The following is a 27,001-nucleotide window of genomic DNA, read 5'->3' as shown; positions in this document are numbered from 1 at the left end:
TCAGTGTGGAGAATTCTATAAAAGCTGAAAATAAATCATCATGTGGCCCAACTACTCCACACCTTGGTATATACCCAAAGCACTCAACATCCTACTCCACAGAGACTTGCTCAGCCATTTTCATTGCTGCTCTTTTCACAATAGATAAATGGGAAAAAATTAAACCCCTATCAGCTGATGGATAGGTAATGAAAATGTGTTAAATATGCACTATGGAATGCTAGTCAGCTGTAAAGAAAAAAATGAAAACATAAAATATGCAGGTAAATAGATGGAACTCCAAAAGATTATACCAAGCTAGGTATAATCACACACACAGAAGGCAAATGCTACATGTGCTTTCTCATCTGAGGCTCCTACTTCCAAATCCTCAGATGTGAGTACAAATCCTGAAGTAATTACAGAAACGAGAAAAATAAAAGAGACCATTGCTGGGAGCAGGGGTGGGGCTTGAAGAGTAATAGAAAGGGGAAAACAAGGCACAAGGGATCTGACTGGGGAAATTGAAACGGGGGGTCTAATTAAAGAAAGAGAGGGAGAAACTGCAAAAAGAAGAAGAGAGAGGGGTAAATAACAGAAAGAATGTCTAAAAAAATCATAAGGAATCATATTACTATCTACCTAAAACACCTGTATTACACATAAGTGCATGTATAAATATACATACATAATTTAAATGAAATTTTCTCATCTGGGCTGACAATGCTTCCTTCAAAACCCCAAGTCCATGTAACCATACACATCAGAAAGCCTCCTTAGAACTGTTGGTCAAGATTGTCCAAGAAATTCCCCAAACACTACAAGCTATTGCTATTGTCCTTGGTTGTCCCCCGAGGTAGAAGGTGAGTCCCTATTGCTGAAGACCCCATGCACTTCAGAAACAGGGCTTGAGGACCTGGAACTGGAACTGACCTACAGTCTTCTCCATAAGGACTAGCTCTCATGGTACCAAGCAGCTGCATAGAGGCTTCAAGGGAGGAAATCATGACTGGTCCTGGAAGCCGAGCCAACTTCCTAGAACTACTGAAGTCGTGGATCAAAGAAGAGAACCCATACCCACCACTTTACTAAACCAGTGTGACCCCTAATCACATTCTTAATATTTGTTCTTATGCCCACAGATAAGTGCCATCCTCTCCCCTTATCAAGGAAACTTCCCTTTACAACAGAGACTGTTACAGAAAAACATAGCTAATCAAAGTGAAGAATTGCCAGCTCCAACTGATGCATCTGTCTACAACATAATTCCTGCATGTGAGACTCAGGAAGCATTGTGGAAGAGTTAATGGGACAACTGTGAAAGCCAGACATTGGAGAGACTTCTGTGACCTTGTGTCTCCTGGTAGTATCTGAAGCTCCACCCATAAATTTTCACCAATGTGACTGCCTCCATAGGAGCTGAACAAGAACAACAGCAACAGATAGGCTAATATGGATGGGGAAAGCCCACAAAGCCTCAGTCCTACAGACATCTAAGGGATGCTGAAAGTAAGTGGGACGCACACACATACTCCTAAATATATAAGTAAAACCTGCTTGGTCTGTGTAATGTTTCTTGTATATATGTTTTCAGAGCTGACTGTTGGTATTGGGTAATCCATTGACAGGCTTCTTCCCTCAGAAACTATTTCTCCTGCTCACTCTCAGAGATCCAAACCACATCTAAACCAAACCACACATTATAAAGGCAGAGTGGTGGCACTGAGTGACAAGAGGGGAGACAGGAAACAAAATAACAAAGAGATGGAAAATAAGGTAATCAAAACTAAATTCACAGCAAAACAATAAAATAGATATTTCCATTACGCTTACAATATTAATATCTCGACTGGTACATTAATTGTATTACTACAGAGACCTGAGTATTTGGTGGCAGTCAATCTGAGTGTAACAGATATAAGCCAAACCAGAAGGGTGACTTTGAGCTGCATTCTAGACCCTTCTATGGGATGGAGAGAGAGTTATATTATAAGAAACTCACTGTCTAGGGCTGGAAGCATAGCATGGTGATGGGGAACTCAACCAGCATACACAGACCTTGAGTTTGACCCCAGCACGGAGCCAACGGAGTTTTACTTTTAGGTAGTGCATCTGGGCATAATACTTGCTCGGGTAGTTTCTCACCCTCGGAGTAAAGGCTGTAATCTCCCATAGCCTTACGCTTTCATCTCTCTGATGCACGGTTCAGTCTTTGGAGGGCCAGACATGTTTTGCTTAGTTTGACTGTGTGTCCTGAATGTTCTCACAGCTTCTTTTTCGACCTTCACACATCTCGGAACGTTGCCAAGACTTCCAGTGCTTGCTATTCTTGCCTGGTTAAGCATTTTGCCTCTCATCTGCTGCCCATCTGAATCTTATCATCAAAGTGTCATCAGTTCAAGCCCCCAAGGATGTTCTGGTCCTAACAGTGTGTGCTACATCCCAGGCCGTTCCTGGAACAATGTCCTGAGGATCTATGAAGAAATCTAATGTAAGCTGGACAAACTCTCTGGGGGTAAGTATCAGGAATAATAAGAGTCAACAACATAAATGGAGAAATAGGTCATGATTATTGGCCAGGAATTCAATCATATAAATACATCAATGTTTTTGAAGTTAGTTTTTAAAATTCTTAAGAATTGCAAAAGTAGCCAGGCAGTGTTGCACATCCCTTTCCCCAGCTCTCAGAAGGGAAGGCAGAGGTAGGAGGATCTCTGAGTTCAAGGCCAGCCTGGTCTGCAGAGTTAGTTCCAGGACAGCCAAAGCTACACAAAGAAAGCCTGTCTCGGGGAGAGAAAAAAAAAGAATTGCAAAATGTTGAAAAATAATTTCTGTATTCCTTTCATGTAGCTTTCCCAACAGTGCCATCTTCAACCACTATGGTGCAACTTCTAGACCAGGAAACAGAAATATAATAGTGTTAAATGTAAACTTATTTGTGTTTTATCAGTTGGACATATACTCATTTAGGATATATCATTATGGAATTTGTGTAAAAATCCCCTGAAATCAAGACACATGCTGTCCATCATCACCAAGAAACTCTGGTGTTAGGGTCAATCTTTCCACCTAGCTCCAGTTCTGGGGTCTTTGCCACTCATAATTTTGTGTTCTGAGACTATTCTACAGGTAGAATCATACAATGCATAATAATTTTGAAGAAAACTTTTCATTCTGTATGATACTTTCGCTAGATTTATTAATCATTCATTTTCTTTTGTTGTTGAATAATTCGCCATTATACCACTGTTCATTTACCCATTCCTAACCATGGGACCTGCCTAAGAGTACAAGTAATATACCCAGTGTGATTTTATTGAAGAAGACAGAGTCTCCTTCTCCCAGCAGCTGCCAATGACAAACAGCTTCTTGGATAGGGGTGGGCCTTTATACCCACTCCCCATCTTCCATGCTGGCTTGAGATTGGGCAGGTACTACACATGCCTGTCACAGTCTCTGTGAGTTCATATGTGCACCAGCTCTGTTGTGTCCTTGGAGCTACCTACCACCTTCTGGCTCCAAATTCCTTTCCACCTTCTCTTCTGCATGGGATCAGGGAAGTCCCATAATCTTTAACATGGAGGAGTGTGATATAGACATCCTATATAGGGCAGAGCATTTCAAAGTCTCTTTTTCTCTTCATGCTATCCAATTATGGGTTCTTCCTCTTCCTCTTCCTCTTCCTCTTCCTCTTCTTCTTCTTCTTTTTCTTTTTCTTCTTCCTCTTCTTCCAGAATTTGAAACAATTTATCAAGGGAGAAAAGCTCTAAGAATGCTAATGAGTTGGGGAAGAGCTTGTGCTCAGGAGTCCTGGACCACAAATCTCATGACACTTTACAGGACATTTGTCTATTTTTGTTGTTCCTGCTGTGTTTACCCTATTCGTGTATTCTATTTATGAATTATTCTATTATTAAGGCAGATTGCATTGATAAATTTTATATCCTGAATTAACCTGGTGCTAAAATCCCTTTTTATAAGATATATAATACTTTTAATAAATTTGACTATCATCAGGTTTCTAGATATTTTGGTTGTATTTATAGCTATATTCACTAATGTTATTAAAATTCAGTTTTCTTTCCTCCTCTCTCTCTCTCCCTCCCCCTTCTCTCTCCCTTCCCCCTTCTCCCTTCTTCTCCCCTTTTCCCTTTCCATCCATAACACACCTAATAAATGTCCAACTTCAAAAAAATTTAGTTTTCTTTTCCTATAATTTTTTTGTAGTTTAAGAATGGAACCACACTGTCCCTATATAATGAATTGGGAAGATTTTACCACTTGTCTGTATCTTTGAGTTTTTGAAGCGTTGATGCTTATTTTTCATTAAGCATCCAGTGGAATCCACCAATGGAACTGCTTAAGCCTGAACTTTCCTTTGTAGAACTCTTTTGATCACTAATTGGGTATATTTACTTGATGAAGATCTATTCAAATTTTTACATATTCTTAAATAAATTTGGCAATTTCATCTTTCAAGGAGCATATTTCTTTCACCTAATTGTCTAATTTGATTGTGCATGACTATTGATCATATTCCTTTATAGCCCTTTCTGTTTCTGCAGAGTCAGAAAAAATATGCCATTTTTCATTCCCAGTGTCAATAGTTGTACATTTCTCTCCCTCTTTCTTTATGTTCATGAGGTATGCTAAAGGTCTTTCAACATTGCTTTATTCAAAGAACCAACGTCTGCTTTCATTGACTTCTCAAGCTTGTTCATTTGTTTTTAATTATATGCACATATACGGGGGTATTTAAAAATGTGCCTTTGGAGGCCAGAAGAACACATTGGATCTGAGGCTGTAGTTACAGAAGAATGAGAGCCACCCAACCTAGGTTCTCTAAGAACAGTATGTGCATTTAATCAGTAAGCCATTACTTCCAGCCCCTACTGCTTTCCTATTTAATGTTTTGTTTATTTCAGTTCAGATCTCTAATCTTATCTTCCTTTTGTTGGCATGGGTTTCAGTTGTTTTTGTTTTTCTCACTTCTTAAGGTAAAACATAAGGTTATTTATCTTAAATATTTCTTCTTTGATCAAAAACCTAAAGTTAAAAACTAAAAGAATCTAGAACAATTCTAGTAAAGAATGTTAATAAAGACACTGAAATTATGAAAAGGAAGCAAATAGGAATTCACAAGCTAACTGCTGGCAGGTAATGCAGAGCTGTCTGGTGTGCCCTGCCCCTTTTACTGAAAGTAAGAGCCCTTCATTTCTCTTTAGCTAGGGCCACCCTTAGAAATCATTCTCAGGAGACATACAGGTTTATTGTATTGATACGGTCTATTGGAAATTTCAGATAATTTTATTTAACCCTTATGCTATCATAGGAACAGTAAATAAATCATTGGGTTTTTTTCAGGTTTGGAATCCAGACCTCCTCAGACACCTCGCTGTCATTCATACCCTCTCCAGTCCTCAGACAAGAGGAGGTACTCTGTGGAAGAGTGGAGATGGCTGCCAATTCTGGGGTTCCTGACAGTCTGAGACCTGGCTGACCACATGACAGAAGAAAGTACATATGAATACTCTCTAAAGACACATGTGTGTGCTTTCTTTGATTAGTACATATTATCTAGATGTTTTCTGCCCCCCCCACCCCACCCCCGTATCATCCATGAAGGTAGAAACTTAGTTTTGTTGGTTTTGTTCTTTGGTGTTTTTCTCTTCCTTGTCACACATAGGTATGTTCTTTGCTTCCCTGAGGCAATGACATAGGCTGTTCTTATCTGACCACTACTTCAAACGCTGATGAAGAAGTTGTTCTTTCCCCCACTGGGTCATCAGTAGATATCCCGTGGACATTGGGCACATTCCAGAAAACTGAGGCATTGCAACGGAACAACAGCTGAGGCTCTTTCTCTTTGTTCCGTGATCACTCAGGCAATCTGTTCACACTGAGATCTCATTCCTCAAATCTACCGTTCACCGCCAGCCTCACTGACCTATCCAGCAAGGTCACTATGTGAAGACATTTCCACCACTAGTGAAACTACAGATTTTTGTATACCTTATGAAGAATAAAATTATTTTTATTGTACATGTGTATGAACATGATGTGTTTGTGTGTGTGTGTGCTCGCACACACGCGAGCACGTATACATGCACATGTGTAAACATGCTACAGCCACATAGAGGTCAGAAAACAACTTTGTGGAATCAATTCTCTCCCCTCCTTCCATTTCCACCTTTACCCAGAGGTTGAACCCATGCCACAAGGCTCATAGGGGAAGTCCCTTTACCCACGGAGCCATCTCACCAACCCTAGATCTATTTAATAACAAACAAACAAGAGCAATAAAAATAATCATTCATCAGTGGAAGAATGGTTAATGAAAAACATAATAAGAAACCAATAAAATTTTGTTCAACTGTAAGGGAAAACAAAATTATGAAACTTGTAGGTAAGTAGATGGAACTGGAAAATTTATCAGGAGCAAATAACACAAGCCTGAAAGATAGACCTGTGAGCTTTCTTTCGTGTGCAGATCCTAGCTTCCAGTCTTTAGACTTCTGAGTTTAACTTGGAAAACCTGTAGAAGGCAGGAAACGGGCCTGCAGTTGAGAACACATACTGCTTTCAGAAAGGACCTGAATTTGTCTCCTAGTACCCACATCAAGCAGCTCACAACCACCTCCATAACCTAAGCTCCAGGGAATTCGAAACCCTCTGGTAACCTCCTCAGGCACTGGTACTCACATACACACATATGCATAATTGAAAATAAAATACATATTTTTAAAGAGTCCGGGAAACTAGTAAAGGATCATGAGAGTGAAAGATGCTGCAAGGGAGACGGCACAGCAGAATATAAGTGATGTGGAGACAGAGAGCAGGTGATGCCGGCAGGCGGAGAATGTGAACCAGGTATGAGAGTAGAGAAATGAGGAGAGAGAGCAAATCAAAAGTCCAAGTTCAAGGCTAGACTGATCAAAATGATGCGAGCCTTGAAAAGCCATATAGAAGCTTGATACTTTGAAAAAAACTAAAAAATATGAACATTAAGAATATGATGATCCAGTTCTCACCCCTAAACACATAGTATAGTCAATGGAATCATAAGCTCATGGCAGAAGTAGATACCTGTAATAAGCCTGCACAAGACTGTCTCTGTCACTAACCAATCACCGATTAGGGAGTGGCCCGTGCAGTCCTGTCCTTCCAAGCTGAGCTGTGGACTTCTTCTAATGGGTTCTGAGGTAAAGACAAGCATTGTCTTCAAGTTCTGAGCCCAGTGGTGACCACCATGTTCCAGTGGATAGTTCCAGACTAGCGAAAACACAAATGGCCCTGGATGAATGAAGAGGGTCGCAAACAAAGCCAAAAGACACGAATGTGGGGAAGGATTTGTAGAAAGGCAGAAGTAATGGGGTCATGGGAGGAAAAGAGGGGTAAGGGTGACAGTAATAAGAATACACTGTAAGTAGATGGTGGTGGCGCGTGCATTTAATACCAGCACTTGGGAGGCAGAGACAGGCAGATCTCTGTGAGTTCAAGGCTAGACTGATCAACAAAGCAAATTCCAGGACAGCCATAGCTGTTATACAGAAAATCCCTGTCTCAAGAAAAAGAAAGGAAGGAAGGAAGGAAGGAAGGAAAGAAGGAAGGAAGGAAGGAAGGAAGGAATGCACTTCATATATATGTATGAAAATGCATACATACATATATACATACACATGTATATTTGCCAAAGGACAAATTTAATAAAAGATTTTAATTTGGCAATTCTACTATTTTACTTATTTATTTCCTTTTTACATTTATTTATTTATTCTGTTGGGAAGTGGAAAGCATTATGTACTCCTGCACATTTGTATTGGGAACAGCTTGCAGGAAAGAGCCAGTTCTACATGTCCTTCATGTGGATTCTGAGGCTGGAACTCAGGTCGTCTGGCTTGGTAGCAAGCACCTTACTCACTGAACCCCCTTGGATCCATCTTTGAAATATGTATGAGCTATGCCAAGAACAGATGGACACATTTGTTTCTTTCCACAGTGTAAGACTTTATTAACTAAACTTATTGTTATAAATTTGGAAACTACATCTGATTTCATGGCTTTAGTTCACCAAGGACTCCTGACTTCACTCAGCTTGGTCAATAACATTTTCTTTTATTCTAATCTTAATCACCAACATTAACTATCAGATCATGCATTATAACTCTCTCTCTCCCCCCCTCCCTCCCCCCCCCCCTCTCTCTCTCTCTCTCTCTCTCTCTCTCTCTCTCTCTCTCTCTCTCTGTGTGTGTGTATGTTATCTCCCTCCCCCTCATGTGTATGTGTATGTTACCTCCCTCCCTACCTTCCTCCCTTCTCTCTTTCTTTGTGTGTGCATACGTGGTGTTACCTCCCTCCCTTCCTCTTCCTCTCCCCTCCCTCTCTCTCTTTTGTGTGTGTGTGTGTGTGTGTGTGTGTGTGTGTGTGTGTGTGTGTGTGTGTGTGTGTGTTGCAGAATGGCTGTAAAATGGTTAGAAGCTCTTAAGGGATCAAATGGGTTGCAATGAAGACAGAAGGGAAGAGCTGAGGCACGCCAAAGAAAATGTCTCTGTAGAAGACCAGATGAGGAATAAAACTGGCCAGGCATGGTAGTACAAGTATGTGCACAGAAGTGTTTAACACATAAACTATAAATGATGACACTTTAATGAGATAGAGGTGCTCTCAGGAAAGCAGGCACTTGGTGTGTATCAGAAATCCTGAGAGTCGGAATAAATCAAGTCTAGGACTTTCCTAGTCAGTCTCTTTTCCCCAAAGCTACAAAGAAAAGAAATCAGAGTGGTCGATTTTTCTAGGACCAGGGTATACCTTTCAATGACTTCCTGAATGTCCCATCCCTAGCTCTTACTGAAGCAGCCCAACCTCACCAGTGTATAAATAGTGACGCTTCCTGCCCTGACTTGAACCTTTCTGCCTCCAAAATGGGCAAGCCTCATTTAACAGGATGTCTCATCTTACTCTGCTATTTGAAGGGTGAGTTCTGAGAGTCACCAGTTGGTGAGCTAAGTCCAGGATCCAGCCATGGGTGAAAAGTCCCATGATGCAGGTCAGCCATGGAAAGCCAGCAGAAAGAGCAGCCTTGTTTGCTGTGCCTTCCACACACCCTGTATCAGGTCACTGGGACTATAACCAAAGCCCTGTTGCTCACAAGAGGAGGTAGATGATTTACCAACAGTTTAAGAGATTCCTGGAAGCTGTGAAATGGGGGTTGGATAAGTATACTCTTCAGAGAGTATAATTTTTATCTTTTTGGTTTTTTTTCAACAGTTTTCTCTGCATCATTTCTACATGACATAGAAAACCGTGAGTAGAAAAATGGATGTGAAGATGAATTCGAAGGAAGAATCCAGGAGGAGTGGAGTGGGGTGGGCACTGAGGGTTCAAAGTAAACAACAAATAGACATAATTTCCACACTCAGCAGCCTCTTCTGGCAGGATACAGCCAGGTGGGGAGCTGTCTTTGGGGCTCACAAAGAACTGGAGCAGCAACTGACAAGGCTAGGGGCAAGGACAAGGGACCAGAGAAGTTGAACGTGGAGATTGCAGAAACCAGGTGGCCCAATCTAAGGTAGCAACCTCCTGAACTTCAGAGGTCTGTTCTCATTGCCCAATCTTTAGTGGGATTATCATGGAGGTTCAACAGAAGGAAGAAAATAAGATACAAACCATGTGTATTTATCCCCTTCCTTCTGGTCTGTGCTGCATCCCCTAGGGATGGGAAGAAGAATCTGAGGGGAACTAAGAGATGAAAAGGATAAAAAAAAAAAAGTGGTACAATATGGCTTAATCAGCTTTGGGCTAATAGGAAAAAAAAACTCTCAAAACTCCAAGCTAGAAGACAGAATGAGCCCTAGGGGGAGAGGGAAAGCAAGCGGCGTAAATCTCAGACAGAAGTGCCGACAGCTCTCTTTGTCTCACCCAAACAGCAAATAAAGTACACATTCATGAACATAACAACGGTGAGTACAAAGGGACCCTAGCATGACCATCTTGGCACTATGCTTCTTTTTCCTTCTGCTTCCCCTCACCTCTATCCCCGCCATCTTCCACGCTGAGCTTCTGAGACTGTGAACTCCAGACCCGCTTTTGGTTTCTACCATTCTAAAAGAGACACATATAACCATGATTGGATGGGGTTTGGAACCCGGGAGACAGTGACAAAGTCTTCCAGCACTAAGTATCCTTCAAACTTGAAATGGAGGGGCTCTTTCATGGTCGTATCATCGCTCGTGTCTCTCTTCAAGTTGTGGAAATTGTGCAGTGTAGGATGTGCCACCTCCAGTTCCCTGGGGAAAAGTGCTCCAGAGGAAGAGGAATATGTACCGCAACAGAAGAAGAGGCCTGTATGGTGGGAAAGATGTACAAAAGTAAGTGGTGTGGTAAGGAGGAAAAGATGGGGAAGAGGAAACAGGATGTGTGGGCTGCGGGAATGAACACGGGAACTTCCGGTTACTACAGGCAGCCTCACTGCTAATGTAGCTCATAATATCACTCCCGTGATTGACTATAAAGAAGTGGAAGTGGCTGCTGAAGTTAATGTAAAACTCAAGGCTACAGGAGAAAGCCTGAAGAGATGGGGGAGCAGAATGCAGGACAAAAAAGATGTAATACTCACCCTCAGGAGAGCAGCCAGTTGGTAATGAAAGCAGCCCTCTGTGTACCTACCCAGGCTTTTTCAAGAATGGGATTCCATTCATGGAAACAAAGAGGCCAGTGTCAGCAATATGTCCTGGTTGAGTCTCTTTCTGAATAAGGTTATATAGGATTTCTCTAGTTTCGTACCCTCAGTGATATTCAAGCCTTGAGATTTTCTGTAGAAACCTCCCACTTAGTTAACCCCTTCTCTCATAACCTTCCTACCTCCAATGAAGTATTAAAACTGCACCGCTATTCTTTTTCTTCTGGGTAGCCACCAACTTCCAATGCCTTCCAGTCCCTCCTGTCTAGATAATGGACCATGAACACCACATGGTGATCCCTAGATGCCAGTGTGGGTTGGAGAGAGGTTGGTTTACAGAAGCCTCTGCCGGGCTTGCTGATCTGTTCTTCCCTCTTCTGCAGGGGATGGTACCATCTGGTTAAGCTTCATGGGCTGCTTAAAGAACTGTGCCAATGTGAACAACATAAGGTGGGGCCTCTATCTGGTAAACTTCAGGTGCTGCCGGGGCTATGACATGTGCAATGAAACAATTTAGATGTGCTTCAACATCTGGGTGATGGGATGGCTTCTCCGCAAGGACTTCCTGTGGATAGCACTACATATAGGACTGCAAGCACATGACTCTGCCACTTACGTATAAGAGGAAATGCACCCTTTCTCTGAAGAGCCTTCTTATTCTGAAATCAATAAAAAGTGAATAAATACAGCCGTATTATAGAGATCAGCATGTGTTTGAGTTGTTAGTAAACCCATTGGATGACCAAGTACTCAGGACAAAAGAAATAACTAAAATGCAAAAAAAAAAAATGCTCCTTCTTTTCCTTTTTTTATCCTATGGCATAAATTTTTTTAAATTTTGTATTACCATGTAAAATTGTTATGCACAGTAATTGGCTTTGATGTGACATTTACATACATGTATGGAATGTATTCCAATCAAACTCAACTCCATTGCTCTCCCTTGTCCTCCTCCACCCATCACCTCCTCAACTACCCTTCCCCTTCAACTTTCACTTCTTGGGTGTGTCTAGTTCGATAGATTTAATTACTGTTTAGTTAGGGTTTCTATTGTTGTGAAGAGACACCATGACCACCACAACTCTTATAAAGAAACATTTAATTGAGGGTGGCCGCTTACATTTTCAGAGGTTCTGTCTATTGTGATCATGAAGGAGGAGAGCATGGTAGCATGCAGGTAGATGTGGTGCTGGAGCTGAGAATGCTACATCTTGACTCAGACGCAACAGGAAGTTGATTGACTGTCACATCGAGAGAAGCTTAAGAAAAACAGTCCTCAAAGCCCACCCCCAGAGTGGCACATTTCCTCCCACAAGGCCACACCTATTCCAACAAAGTCACACCTCCTAATAGTGTCTTTCCCCTTGAGATTATGGGGGCCAAATACATTCAAACTACCACAAAGAGGAGTATCTTTGAAAGATTCTTTACAGGCATGAAGAAAGCATCTCTCTCTCCTTTCCCCAATAGCCACTAAGCTATAAATCCCCCAGAGGAATGGGACCTCATGAGCCCTTCCCTGGTTAAGCAATGCTATCCCCAGAAAACAGCATTTCACAGCACCCCACCCCAACCTTGAGCTCTTCCATTCTTCCCAACATCTCTCTGCCATGCTCCCTGAGCCTTGGAAGTAGTGATACAGATGTCCTATTTGTGGTTCTCCTATGACAAGGTAGGAATCTCAGCAGCCACCACTCCCTGCTGCAAAAAGCAAGCAGCAGCACTGATCTCTGGAGACAAATGCAGTTATTTAGAAAGAGAGCAGACAGGTTTGTTTACCATGTCTGTTCATGTCGGTTTACCAGACCAACCATTGTAGCTTCCATGTTAGGTCCTATAACCTTTCCCTTTGTGGGTGGATGTTTTATTAATTCTTTCTCTTGTTTTCCTCCCTGCCTCTCATTCCACTTCTGCTAAAGCATGTACCACTGACTTTCTGAGAAAGAATGTGCTTGGTGGAAAAAGTTAGTGATTGAACTTTTGCTGAATTTTGTTCATTGGTGCTTCTGTCAGGCTGAGGGAAAGGTTAGGGTGTGGAAAGGAACCTGTGATAGAGATCCAAAGAGAGAAGCCTCCTGTGCCATCTGTCTTTGAGGAGATAGACTGAAGACATTGGATTGTGGGAGGAGTCCGTGGGATTCTGGAGAAAGATCACAGGCAGGGAAGAGCTGCAGGGTTGCCTCTAAGGAGCTGGGACCAGCAAGCATGAAGGCTACTGCAATGGACACTGAGAGCTGTGAGGGCAAGGAAGCTCTCTGCATCTGGCTGATAGATGATCATAGCTGCATGAAGTTCCTAATCACGTCCATCTGTCACAAACTCAGGTTGTCCATGCTGTGTAATCCCAACATACTGTGGGAAATGGGGTAAAACAAATGTGATGTGGGATTGAGGATGATTCACAACACTGTTGTGGAGAGGACTCCATTCCAATCTCTCCCTTAATCTGTTTAACAAACATTTATTCAAATCATACCACATTCCAGGTACTGCTAGACTCTGGGATATGACAGTCATGATCTCTGTACTCATGAGGGTTAGTCTAGTAGGAGATCAGAACATGGATGAATAATGATAAGTAATCCCTGTGTGAAAGCCATCAGCAAAATACTCCACACCTCCTCTCTCATTCCCTCTTCACAGAACCCAAGAAGTACGCCACCATTGACCTCTTTCGGGTCAGGCAGGAAAATGAAATAGCATCAATCATTCTAACAAAAACTTTGAAATAGTTATTATCCAGGCATTGAAGGACAGAAAAAAAAACAAAATGAGATATTGGTTTAATATATAAAAACTGTAGTAACCATCTAAACCCATGAGCCTCTGAGAACACAGTGGGAAACTTGTCACTAGCCTTTAGCAAGCTAGAAGAGGAACCCTCTGAAACTGAGACTCAGACATTTGAGATTGAGTTACTCACGTGTGGACACCTCAGATTCCCCAATGAAGTCAGGTATGACATCTCAAGCCTGTAATCTCAGCACTGTGGAGACTGAGACAGGAATGGACTGCCACAAGTTCAAGAGCAGCATGGGCTACATCTTGAGTTCCAGGACAGTCTGGGCTACACATAGAGCTCCGGGCAAGACTGGGATAGAGAGTCGGATCCTGTTTACAACACAATAAAATAAATTCCAATGAAGTTAACTGTGAGGATAAAATGTATACGTCAAGGGAAGGAACACTGTTAAATGATTCTTTCTTAGTAAGCAGTATGAATCTGGTTCCTGGAAGTGGGGTGGGAGTAAGGCATAAAATAGAATCCTTGCAAGTTGGCATCATGTAGCAGAATATAGAACAGTGTGCCTAAAGCTGAGAGATAGCAATTTTTCCATTTTATTAAAAAATAGATTCTTTTCTCATACAATATATCTTGATGACAGTTTCCCCTCCTTCTACTCCTCCCAGCTCCTTCCCATCTCCACTCCCATTTGGATCCACTCCCTTCCTCTCTCTCTTTAGAAAAGAACAGGCTTCTAAGAAACAACAATAAAACATAACAAAATAAAATAAAATATGATAAAACAAAAATCACACCAAAGTTGGAAACCGCAAACCAACAGAAGGAAAAGAGTCCCAAGAAAAGGCACAAGAATCAAAGACCAAGTTGCTCAAACATTCAGAAGTCGCAGAAAAGTACTAAACTGAAAGCTAGCATATATATACACATACATACAGAGGACCTGGTGTGTACTTGTGCAGGCCCCAATGTTGCTGCTTCAGTCTCTGTGAGTTCATATGAGCTTTGCTCAATTGTTTTAGAGGGCCTTGTTCTCCTGGTGTCCTTCATTCCCTTTGCCTCCTCTTCCACAGGGTACCCTGACCTCTGAAGAAGAGATTTGATGGAGACATCCCATTTAGACCTGTGTGTTCTAAGGTGTCTCTCTCTACATAATGTCTGGCTCTGGGTCACTGTATTTGTTCCCTTGCTTCAGGAGAAAGTGAGAAATGATAATTTAATAACAATGGAGTCACCTCACTGGCTATTCAGAATCTATATACTCCCTTCTATCTGTATTTAGACTCTGTTTACCAAGAAAGATAACTTCATGGATTTGCCTAACAATGCTTTTTTATTCTCTACATAAAGACTTTCTTACCCCTTGCCAAACTAAGAGGAGAGAGTTTCAAATTTATCTTGATCATGGAGTAAGAACCCAGATATTCATTTCTGTGCAATGGTAAGCATTCTTCGACCCATTCACTTCCACCTGTCAACCAACAGCAATTCTTACGTGAAACAATAAAGAGATGGAGAGAAGAGAGAGATTAGGAAACAAGAGAGGTGTGCACAGCTGCCCAGTGTTTGTTTGAACATAACAGTGATACTCTAAGATCCAAGTCTTTGTTTTGTCCCCCCTCAATAAAACATTCTGGATCTTTGATCTACCTGAAGGGATGATAAGGATCTTCCTTCCTGATGCATTCAAGTATTCAGTAGCTTTACTGTTTCCATTTCCAAGGTTTCATGAATATCTGAACTAACATTTCTATATGCCAGGCAAAGTCATCCCCACCTCACTGTGCCACCACAGCCCAACCTCCAATGACATCCACAATAATTTTTCTAGTCAAGAAGACTTCCATTTTTTTTATTTAAAATTATCTATTTTTATTTTATGTTTCTGAGAGTTTTCCTACATATATGTACAAGAACTATGTGTGTGTGTTTGGTATCCTTGGAGGCCAAAAATGGTATTGACTTCCCTGGATCAGGAGTTACAGATTGTTGTAAGCCACGTGCAGATGCTGGGAATTGAATCCAGGTTCTTTGCAAGAACAGCACACACTCTTAACCTCTGAACCCTCTCTTTAGTCCCCCTCCCCATGCTTTCTTATGCAGCATTTTCCTCTTGGATATTATGGTATGGCATGCTTTGGCTCCAAAGGCTGTTGTATTTTTCTGTCCTTCCTTGGTGTATTTCCAAATTTCACTGTTTTTATTCTGAGAGACAAGGTCTCAAGCATATTCATACTGACCTGAAATTTGAGGTCTCCTGTCTCAACATCTGAGCACTGAGATTAGTCATGTGCTACCACATCTTACCTAGATTTCACTTCTTGTTTGTAATCCATTCACAGTCATTCTTAGTCACATTCACTTTGGCCTTTCATCCAGGTGACAGTTCCTTCTTTCTCCACACCTGACTCATGACTCCACTTCATGTTGCTGAAACCCCAGAAGAGTACAGCTATAATAGGGCCCATTCTGCAACCCACAGTGTGACTGACTGAGAAGACTTGGCAAACCCTCTGCTCTAGGTTCCGATACCCGGATGGATGGAAGGGAGCACTACAGCACTAGCCAAAGAATTCCAGTCACATCGTCTTGACTTGTTATGTCCTTCACAACATTTCCCTGAAATAGGGGATGGATGGTTGGTCCTCTCCTGTAGTGATGAGGCGAGCAGGCCTGCTTTTTGTCCCACCCGGCTCCCACACGGCTAGCTTTATACCCGAAATAACAACACACAAACTGTATTCATTTAAACACTGCCTGGCCCATTAGTTTCATCCTCTTACTCACATCTTGACTAACCCATATCTAATAATCTGTGTAACACCACGAGTGGTGTCTTACCAGGAAAGATTCAGCATGTCTGACCTGGCGGCTGGCTCCATCGCATCTGACCCAGAGAGGAGAGGCATACTAATTTCCCTTCTTCCCAGCATTCTGTTTTGACTACTCCACCCACCTAAGGGCTGGCCTATCAAATGGGCAAAGGCAATTTCTTTATTAACCAATGAGAGTCCTCCATCACTCTCCAGTGACTGGGCCCATTGAACAGCCAGTGGAGTCCCTGAACTTAGAAGCTGACTAAATCTGGCAGGAGCTGATGCTCCCTTGCTTTTAGTTAATATGGAAGGTGGAGGAAGGAGGAAGACTTTCCAGAACGAACTATGAAAACTTTCCCCTCACCACCCATCACCAAGTTCTGTCACCCAGTGTGACTGAATGTGCACACTTAACACTTCCATTCTCACTGTTCCGATAGCATAAGGAGCTCTAGTTCATTAGAGTACACACTTCAAATCCTTGAAAACATTTCTTTGCGGACAAGTAAAAATGCTAGGAACACAATCATTTTGTTCTGACTTCTAAGTCTTGATTCCTGGCTTGTGTTTCCTGTTCAGTTGTAAAGCAGAGCCACATATTAACCTATCTTAGAGCATATGTTATATCTCATTTGATAGGCAATCACTGTAATGCTTGATTGCAAATCATCGTTTAACTGAGGTTTTGTTGACACAGGCCGCCATCTCTTAGGTTAACAGTTTGTGGCGATGAGATAGATGGGAGATCAGTACTCTTCACAGCCATGAGCCCACTACTGCATCATCTTTGTAATAAAATAGGTTCTTAGGTGCTATGGGAGCTGTCTTGGCAAAGACTGGGGCTTTTGTTAGCCTGCAATAATGGCATTGGAAGCACCACTGTTACCGGGAGCAGCTGTGTCTAAAATGTGCACTTGTTCCAGTACAAATAACTTCTACCCATGAGGGTCAGGCTTTACCTGCAGCCAGAGTGTTAACAAATGACCCTGAATTATCTTAAAGCTACAAATGAAACAAATAACCAATTGTGGGTCTTTTTATTTTTTTAATAAAAACCTTTTATTTTGTTTTATAAAAAAATTTAATATGAATAATGCTTGATGTAAAATGGCTCTCACATTATTCTGAAAATCCCACATTAATTCCATATCATCATCTTTCTTTTTCCTTCTTTTTAATTTTTTAATTTGTTGTTTCAAAGTTTGATGGGCACGTTCAACAATAGCTTGTCCTTGTGGATAATATTCAATATTTGTAACATGAGCAATGTTATGCCATTCACAGAACTTAGCAAAATTTTTGGAAGAATAAGCAGGTCCATTATCTGTCTTAATAAGAGAGGGAACACCCAATATGCCCCTCAATGGAAGAATAGATAAAGAAAGTGTGGGATATATACACATTAGAGTACTACTCAGCTGTAAAAAATAATGACATCTTGAATTTTGCATGCAAATAGATGGAAATAGAAAACACTATCCTGAGTGAGATAACCCAGAACCAAAAAGATGAATATGGTATGTACTCACTCATTTGTGGACTCTAGCCATAAACCAAGATCATTAAGCCCATAGTTCACAAGCCCAGAGAAGCCAAATAACAAGGTGAACCCAAGGAAAACCATATATAGATCCTCCTGGAAATTGGAAGCAAACAAGATTGCAGGGCAAAAGTTGTGAGCATGGGGGTGGGGGCAGGGGTAGGGGTGTATTGGGGGGAAGGGGAGAGGGGGAGAGAGAAGGGAGAAGGCAAGGACTGGCAAGAGCTTGGAGGAGTGGGAGGTGGAGATGGGGGAAGGGCGGATACAGGAGCAGGGAAGAAGATACCTACAATAAGGGATCCATTTTAGGGTTGGCAAGAGACTTGGATTTAGAGGGGATCCCAGGTGTCCACAGGATGGCCCCAGCTAGGTCCTTGGACAGCAGAGGAGAGGGTGCCTGAACTGTCTTTGTCCCACTATCACACTGATGATTATCTCGAATATGATTATTACCACAGAATCTTCGTCCGGTGACGGATGGAGATAGAGACAGAGACCCTCATCAGAGCAATGGACTGAGCTCCCAAGGTCCAGTTGAAAGGCAGAAGAAGGGGAAGATGAGTCAGGACCGCAAGGGGTTGGTCCACCATCTGAGGCAATGTGCCTGTTCTAATGGGAGCTCACCAAATCCAGCTGGACGGGGTCTGAATGAGCATGTGATCAAACCGGTCTCTCTGTTTGTGGCTGATAATGGGGGCTGACTGAGAAGCCATTGATAAAGGCACTGGGACTTGTTTTTATGGCATGTTTTGGCTTTTGGGGACCCTAGCCCATATGGATACACAGCTCCCTAGGCCTGGATGGGGGGGGGGGCTTAGACTTCCCACAGGGCAGGATTCCAGGTCCTCTCTCGAGCAGGGCGGGAGAGGGAGGAGAGGGTGTGGGGGGGGGCGGGAGGGAATTGGGAGGAGGGAAGGAAGTGTAAATAATTGTTGTTTATATGTATGCTTACAGGCCAGAAGAGGGCACCAGATCTCATTACAGATGGCTGTGAGCCACCATGTGGTTGCTGGGAATTGAACTCAGGACCTCTGGAAGAGCAGCCAGCGCTCTTAACCTCTGAGCCATCTCTCCAGTCCTTAAATGTAAATAATTGAATGGAAAAATAAAAATTAAAAAAGGGCCATACAAAATAAAGCTTGTTAGGCAGTTGTTCACACTTTACATCCCCTGTGTCCTGGTTTGTGTGAGACCCTTACCCAGAGACCCCCAACGCACTAGACTTTGACAAGTGGCTCCTGAAGAGGAAAAGTTAGGAAGGGTCTGAAAACGTTAACCAAGTAAGTAATATTACAGGATAATGGGACAAGGTAAATCTTCTCTGTATCTCGCTATGCTAAAACATTTACTAAAAACTCATAGTGTTTCTGTTTCTTTTTCTGATTTAGAAATGTGTGTCAAAGTAATTAAGAAATATAATCCTTGGTTTCCAGAAGAAGGCACTTTAGATATAGATACCTGGCAAAGAATTAAAACTAATGTTTAAAAAAAGCTGTGAGACAGGGTGAGAAAATACCTGTCCATTTCTCATCTTTGTTGTCTATGATTTTTAATGTTTTCAAAGTTATGATGGAAGAGTGGTTAGTGACAGACCTGGGAAAGGAGGTTACTCCATTTGTAAAAAATTTGGACATGGATCAAAAAACCAAAGAACAAATAGCCAATTGTTATGTTAGCAATTTTTTTCTTCATTGCTATCTTTTAGGAACACTTTTTTATCAGCATTTAATTCTTCAGTCATGATTGACAGAATATTTGTAAATTCTAATTTCCTTCTTATCAAATCAGTTAGCTATGAAAATCAACAAACTGAGAGAGTGTGCACATGTATAGGAAGAGAGGAAGTAAAGAACAGAGCCACCTGGGTGTTCGTGTCATGAACTGTGCATTGGTGACCCACTTGAGTCTGATAACCTACTGGTCATTTTCCTGTAAGAATTATTACTTCACACACCCAGTATTATGGCTCAATGACCTGGAAAACCTGCACACCCATGGTATCATGTCCACCTAAATGATCCACAGTCAGAGGAACTGAGTCAGCGAGAGATTAAATTTTAGTTGCCAAAGTCATAAATGCAGGAAACCCAGGGTGTTTGGTTCACATACAGGCAGCTCTGGAAAATTCTCTAGAAAATGGTCTTGCTACAAACAGCTAGAATTAAATACACCTGTAAATAGTGTGGAAAATATATGGAATAAAGAAAAGGCGGTGCAGAGTGGGTCATGGGAAAACTCTTCATAAAGAAGTTGTAGTTGAACTTAGAACTGTAAGCTGGCCTGACTGGTCAGGGTAAGGGTCAGAGGGAGAGATGTTGTCATGTATAAGGATCTTGCCTCCTTGATAAGGAGAGTGTGTGGAGCAGCTGAGAAGAATCCCTCTCAGGGCATTCTAGTTTCTGTCATTTGTTTCTGAACTCAGTGATTTATTTTCTTCTAGCACTTAGAAAATTATTGTGACCCTTGGGGTTTTAGGCAGTTCTGCCCCAGGTTGAGAATTTGGCTTTCTGTTTGGGGGTGAAGTAATCTTTTCTTCTTCTCAGAGACTCATGAAATAGGAGAGGAGGACACTGGCAGGTCCCTGTGAGATAGAGATGGAGCATGGTTTCTGTCCCTCCTTCTCCAAGTCAACCCTGGAGAAACTCTGAAGTTGAGCAACTCTGAATCAACTCACCCTCAACTACAGAGATTGCTGCCATGTCTTTGAAATCACATGTCTGAGCTAGCATTTGTTCTTCTCGTGCAGCACTGAGACCCACGTCATTTCCTGTTGCCAGTATCTTGGTTAAGGGTTTTCTTGGCATGCTATTCTTTTCCCCTGATCATAATGTCCTAAGTAGATGTTCTTTCTCACTGGACCTAGATAAAGGTATTTGGTTGTCCTCAATGTTAGCAAGATACTTGTATGTTTTCCTTCCTTTGCTTACCCAATCCCTTTGAGGCAGGGTCTCTCTATGTAGCCTAGCCTGGCCTTGGACTTTTGATCATCCTGCCCCAGCCTCCAGAGTGCTGGAATTATGGATGAGTCACCGCTTCAGTCTGGATGTTTTATCTTATGTATTATCCAGAAACTTTCTGTTCTAAGGTCATAGCACATATTGCCTGAAGAAGTGAAAGCAGGCATGGCCTGTGGCATTAGAGAAAAGCCATTTAAATTCTGCTCTTGCCTGTCTCCCACGCTTCACTGAGACTTAGCTACTTTGAAACCTTGGATGAGAAATTTGGCATCATCCATACTAGATTTTTAATGCGAAGTTACAGAGAAATATTATGAGTCAAGACGTCTCATCTGCCCATCTCTCACCCCTAGTAGCTATAGATTACATTTTAGGGAGTCTGAGTCACCCCAGTATGACTTTTATTTAAGGTGTCTACCTTATTACTATGATAGAGTCAGGATTCACTAAAGAATCAGAACTGATAGAATGAATACATACATATATTCAAGCACACTTACACACACACGGATGCACAAATCCAGCTTTTTTTAAAATTCATTTATTTATTGTGTACACAATGTTCTGCCCATATATATGTTTGCATACCAGAAAAGAACACTAGCTCTTACCATATTATTGCTGAGAATAAACTCAGGACCTCTGGAAGAGCAGAGCCATCTCTCCAGCCCCAAATCCAGCTTCTTTTTGCTTTTTTATATTAAAATATGTCTATAAAGCTTGTTATCTTTGCATTTATTTTTCCTCTCTAATTTTTTTCCACAAATTAAGCTTATAAAAGTGAGATTCATATATATGTGTGTGTGTGTGTGTGTATCCACACATATATATCTTTATTTTGTTATTTTAAATATATTTTCATATTCATACATGTATATGATGTATTTAGCTCAAATCCTCCCCATTCCTTCACCTACTCTTATCCCCAATACTTTCTCCCCTAACTTTGTGTGCTCTCTCTTTTTGTTACTATCCACTGAAGCTATTTAGTGCTACCTGAATGTTCGTGGGTATGGGATCATCTACTAGATCATGGGTCACTTTTCAGGACCTGTATGCCTAAAGAAAACTAACAAACATTCCCCAAGCAGCTATCAATAGAAATAGCCCCTCAGACTCTGGTGGGATATCATTAGCTTCTGACCCACCCATGCTGGGATTTTGGCTGACTTGCATAAGTCTTGCATAAGTCTTGTGCACACAGTCTCAGCCTATGCAAGTCTATATGTGCAACTATGTTGTCATGTCCAGCAAATGCTTTTTTTCTACAGACATCTGTGCCCTGTTGTTCTTACAGTCTTTCTGGTTCCTCTTCTGCAATGATCCCTCAGCCTTGGGAGAAGAGGGTTTGATAGAGATGTCTCACTTAGAGTCAGGCATTCCAGTCCCTTATTCTTTGCACATTGACAGATCATGGGTCTCAGTATTAGTTGACATCAACAAACAAAAAGAAGCTTCTCTGACAAGGGCTGAGAGTTGCATAACCTATGGGTGTAAAGATAAGAATTTAGGGGCAGTTTATTACTAAGTCCATTTAACAGAGTTAGTTGTAGCATCCCTAGCGCACAAGTCATTTCTTGTTGGTAATGTATTAATCAAGGGTTCTGAGGTCTTTGTTTTCTTTATTTGCATATCTGGTATCATAAATGACTGTGGATATTGTGTTATGTGTAGTAACAATTTATATTCCTCCTTTGTATTCTTGGTGTACTTTATTTAATTGTTCATTTCTTATTATTTAATTGTGTAGTTAACCTTATATTAATTTATATGAAAGAACTTTGGTATATTTAGGAGACAAATCATCAGATAACTTTTTTCTAATTACATTCCTATAATTTTCCAAGAGGAATGATTTTAATTTATCAAGTATTTACATTCGTGTGTGGTTAAATCTATCAATCTTTTTAACTGATAACTTAGTTAGAAAAGCTTTCCTCAATCATTAGATATGTAGACACTTTAAAATACTGATAGTGAGAACAGAATGAGGATGAGAATGAATTCTACAGATCTTGAATTAAACTCTAGCTCTACCATTAATTATGTGTAGTAAACTGTATTTTCCAAAGATTCCTGTAACCATATCTCTCATATCATAAGCTTTATAGAACTTTCTGCCCTCTAGTGGAGGCAGGGAATTAGTGTAGTGCAGCAAACATGACCCTCAAGGCTGAGGTGGAGGGGAACAGCATACAATCTCCAGTTTCTGGTTTTCTTTTGTCTTTGGTCTTCCTCTGAGACCTTGGTCATCAAGGAGAAGAGACAAGCCCCAGTGTTTACCTACAAAATTCTGACACACAGTTCCAGTGAACACGATGTGTACTCAACAATGTGTTACACAGCACTGTACTATGGTTTCAACATGAACTGTCCCTCACAGGCTCAGATGTTTGAATGTTTGATTCCAGGCTGGTGGCCATGTTTGGAGAGACTTTGGGAACTGGTGTATAGGGCCTAGCCTGCCACTCACAGCTTTGAGGGTCAGTAGGTCGTTCCTGTTCCTGTGCAGTCTCTGTTCCCTGACCTTCCCATATGTAAACAGTTCAGACTGAAGTCCCTTGTCACATGAGCCCATACTATTCACTGTGGACCTGAAACCAAGAGCCAAAATAATATGTTACTTCAGTCAAGGACTTGCTTGATCACAGTGATGACAATAGTCAAGACTGGAAAATGTAATTTTCTGATACTTATCTACTTATTTCACTAGCCAGCTATCAGATTTCTTATCTACCAATTTGCCTAGATTATAAAAACTGTGAAAAGCATGTGAGATTACATAGCAATAATATATATAATATATATGGTATTTAGAATTTTTAGCATATATTAAATGATAATAGACATAACACGTTTTTTAAAGTCAAAGTTTATTTGATTTTTTTCACAATGATAGCTTTAATACATGTGAAACTCATTTTGGATTAATTATGGAGTTGTGTGAATTATTTGTTGGTCAATTCCAGATCCAGGTTACTGGCCCAAGTACAACTCTTAAGAGGATATCTGTAAAATAATTCCTATGTAACTACTCTACCACATCAGAGTCTCCTTTTTCGTGAGTTATGCATTCAGACCCTGCACCTGAAGGGGAAACCTAGCCAAAAACCTTGTTTTGTAAGGCGTGTCCCCCTTAGTCTAAAGGCGTGTCCCCCTTGGTCTAATATTGACTTATAAAATCTTGCAGGCCTGCGGCCCGCCTGCTCTTTGTTTTCCTGCGCTCCTCGCTGGAACCTTGGATTTGTAAGTTCCCTTTCTTTTCCTTTATTAAAACTGAATTATATATATTAAAGCTTGTCTGGTGAATCATAACTGCCGATCAACCACGCACCTTCATGCACCCTCTCACTCAAGAGAAACAAAACACAACTTCATTTTCCAACCTGACCCATCTTGTTTGAGAGCTCCATTCCCAATGACTGGGTTGTTTCCTCTTAAAACTTAGAGAATAAGGCTGTGGGTTTGATTCCCAGCATCTTACCACACCCTCTAAAACTTAGAAAAAATAAAGAAAAGAAGTGAGGAAGGAAAATGTTGATGGTCTTAGTTATAGACTGGCTTTAAACTTGTCCCATTATAAAATGTGTTGGTCACAAATTATACCACAGACTGATCCACACCTTGGTCCTAGAGTCCAGACACGCAACAGCCAATGACTACACCCAAGGTGAGAGTTTAGCAAGTGGACAAAGTAAATCCTGTTTGGCAGAGAGAAAAATCTATAGATAAGTAAGCAAAAGAGTTTTCAAAAGTCAAAAATCCATGCAACTGAGCACCCACAAGGACAGTCTGTGCAGGCATAAAAAACACCCATGTCTGCATAAAACCCAGTGCTATGCAGCTCCTACTCCTGCTGTCTACTTGGGAAGCACAGAACAAGTTTCTAATTAATTACAACTCTTCATTTTCAATGAAATTCAAATTTGGCTTTGTTAAACATTGGTTCATGATCTTTTTAAAGGTTATTTTGAAACTCAGTGCTAAATAATAATTTTCCTACACTGACCTCTACTATCCTCATGTGATGGAAGAGTGTCTATGTGTTACTTTTATTATTAATAAAGAAACTGGCTTGGCCCTTTAAGAGACAGAAAGTTAGGTAGACGGAGTAGACAGAACAGAATTGTGGGAGAAAGGAAGCAGAGTGGGGGGGGGAACACTTCAGGCAGTCACCATAGTGAGTCGCCATGCTTCTCCTCTCTGAGATGGACGCAGGTTAAGATATCTCCTGGTAAGCAACCACCTCGTGGTGCTACATAGATTACTAAATATGGGTTAAAGCAAGATGTGAGAATTAACCAATAAGAGGCTGAAATTAGTGGGCCAGGCAGTGTTTAAAAGAATACAGTTTCCGTGTAATTATTTTGGGTAAAGCTAGCCGAGTGGCGGGACACAGCCCCGCCGTTCCTTCAACACTCATGTGTCCAGGTACATCAAAACCCCAGGACACAAACTCAAACTCACATATTCCATTGGCTTTTCCAAACTACTTGTCTATTCTGAAAAATTGTTTCCATGGATTTTGGTTTGGTTTGGTTTGGTTTGGTTTGGTTTGGGGGTTTTGGTTTGGTTTGGAGGGGGGTTGTTTGGTTGGTTGGTTGGTTGGTTGGTTGGTTGGTTGGTTGGTTCGTTGGTTGGTTGTTTGGTTGGTTGGTTGGTTGGTTGGTTGGTTTTGTTTGGTTTGGGGTTTTTGTTTTGTGTTTTTATCTATCCTGGCTATAAAGTCCAAATTGAGAATTCCCTCCCCCCACAAAAAAGCAACAGACTGCATTCTGAGACACAAGACAAGGACAGAAGTTCATTTAATTCTTCAAGTAGAAGGACAATTTGTTTATTGGGGAGTTTATTGTGGCATAATACAGTTGAGAAGGCTCATAAGAATCCAGGATTTACAGTCAGCTTCCTAACCAGAGAACTGTGGTTGCCCTCTGTTCATCCTGGCCCCATGTGTGACGCTTCAGTGTCTGTGCGGCTCTGCTTTTGTTTATTCCTTGGTACTTGATTCATGTAGTGTCTGCATATTCTTCCTCTTACTGGTGTTAGCTTCTAGTCTTTCATTCTTTCTGCTACTCGTAACATTATCTTATAGTGGCATACATTATTAACCAAACACCATGTCCTAGTTAAATTAACTTTGTCAACTTAGTACCATCAATTAAGAAATTGCTTTGATCAGATTGCCTTGTGGCCATGTCTTTGGGAGACAATCTTGATTATTCTTATTGACATAAGACAACCCAGACCACTGTGGGTAGTACCATTCCTAAACAGGTGGTCTTGTGATGTATGAGAAAGCTAGCTAAGCAGAAGCCTGCAGTAAGCTATCAAGCATTGTTCCTCTCTGGTTTCTGCCTCCAGGCTCCTGCCTTGAGTTACTGTCCTGACTTCCCTTCATGATGGACTAAGATCTAGAAGTATAAGCCAGATAAACCCTTTCCTGGCTTCAGCTGGTTTGGGTTAGAATGTTTTATCCCAGCAACAGAAATGAAGCTAGAACATGGTACCTCATGCTATCTCTACATATTCTGTTACCTTTACTACAATAAAAACTCATTTTCCCTTTTTTCTTCATTCCCATCAGAAGGAGTTGAGTAGCCAGTTTTGAACAAGGCCTCAATCCCCAATCCAATCACCTGGTTCAACCAAGAGCCTTGATAATACAAATCAGAGCCACACACACTTAACTGTTTCTGCATCAATGACAGTTTCCATAAGTTTCTAAAGTATTGTTGTTAAATCTATTTGTTTAGCTTTTTCTCACCAGAGATGTCCCCCCATAAAATCTAACAGGCAAAGATTTGTATCAGATCATCAGCACATTAAAAAGCAGGATTCATCTCCTCCCTACCTTCAGAATTCTTGAGAGAAAGTATTGTGCCAGGAAGTCTCAGAGCTAGTCCAAAGAGAATCCCAATTCAATTGGTACAGAACGGGTCAGAGTATACACACAGATTTCTCTTACAAAGTTGGGATAACATTTTGACTCAAGACTTTATGTTTTCATATAGGGGCTAACTAATTCTAAGCCTAGTTATGGCTAGCAGCATTGTCAGCAAACCCAAGTGCCCTGTCAGATATGAGAAAAACAATTTACAAAGATTTGCTTGGCAATAAGGCTGAGCTCCCAGTCCAATTTCTCCCATGACCACTCCCCTTTTCACTGCTAAATGACTTTCTCACTTACCATTAGTTAGGAGAGGAGAGCAAATACAGACTTTGGAGGAGAGGGAGTGGGTGGTAAGTTGGTAAGTTGGAGAATGATGCCAAACCCATAGGAACTCAGAA

The 27,001-nt window shown here is 41.2% G+C and overlaps 1 protein-coding gene across 1 annotated transcript; it reads left to right on the top strand.

Annotated features, from left to right (window-relative positions):
• Positions 1-8,900: 8,900 nt before the first annotated feature.
• On the top strand, positions 8,901-11,174 carry Pate1 (prostate and testis expressed 1). The gene is made up of 4 exons (XM_038322159.1): positions 8,901-8,952; positions 9,906-9,938; positions 10,224-10,346; positions 11,041-11,174. The coding sequence occupies exons 1-4, from the start codon at positions 8,901-8,903 to the stop codon at positions 11,172-11,174; spliced, it is 342 nt and encodes a 113-aa protein (XP_038178087.1).
• Positions 11,175-27,001: the final 15,827 nt, after the last annotated feature.

Source organism: Arvicola amphibius, chromosome 3, assembly GCF_903992535.2.
Source record: "Arvicola amphibius chromosome 3, mArvAmp1.2, whole genome shotgun sequence".
In the NCBI taxonomy this organism is placed as follows: domain Eukaryota; kingdom Metazoa; phylum Chordata; class Mammalia; order Rodentia; family Cricetidae; genus Arvicola; species Arvicola amphibius.
The sequence above is the reverse complement of the archived record's forward strand: the minus strand, read 5'-3'. Positions and strand labels throughout refer to the sequence as shown.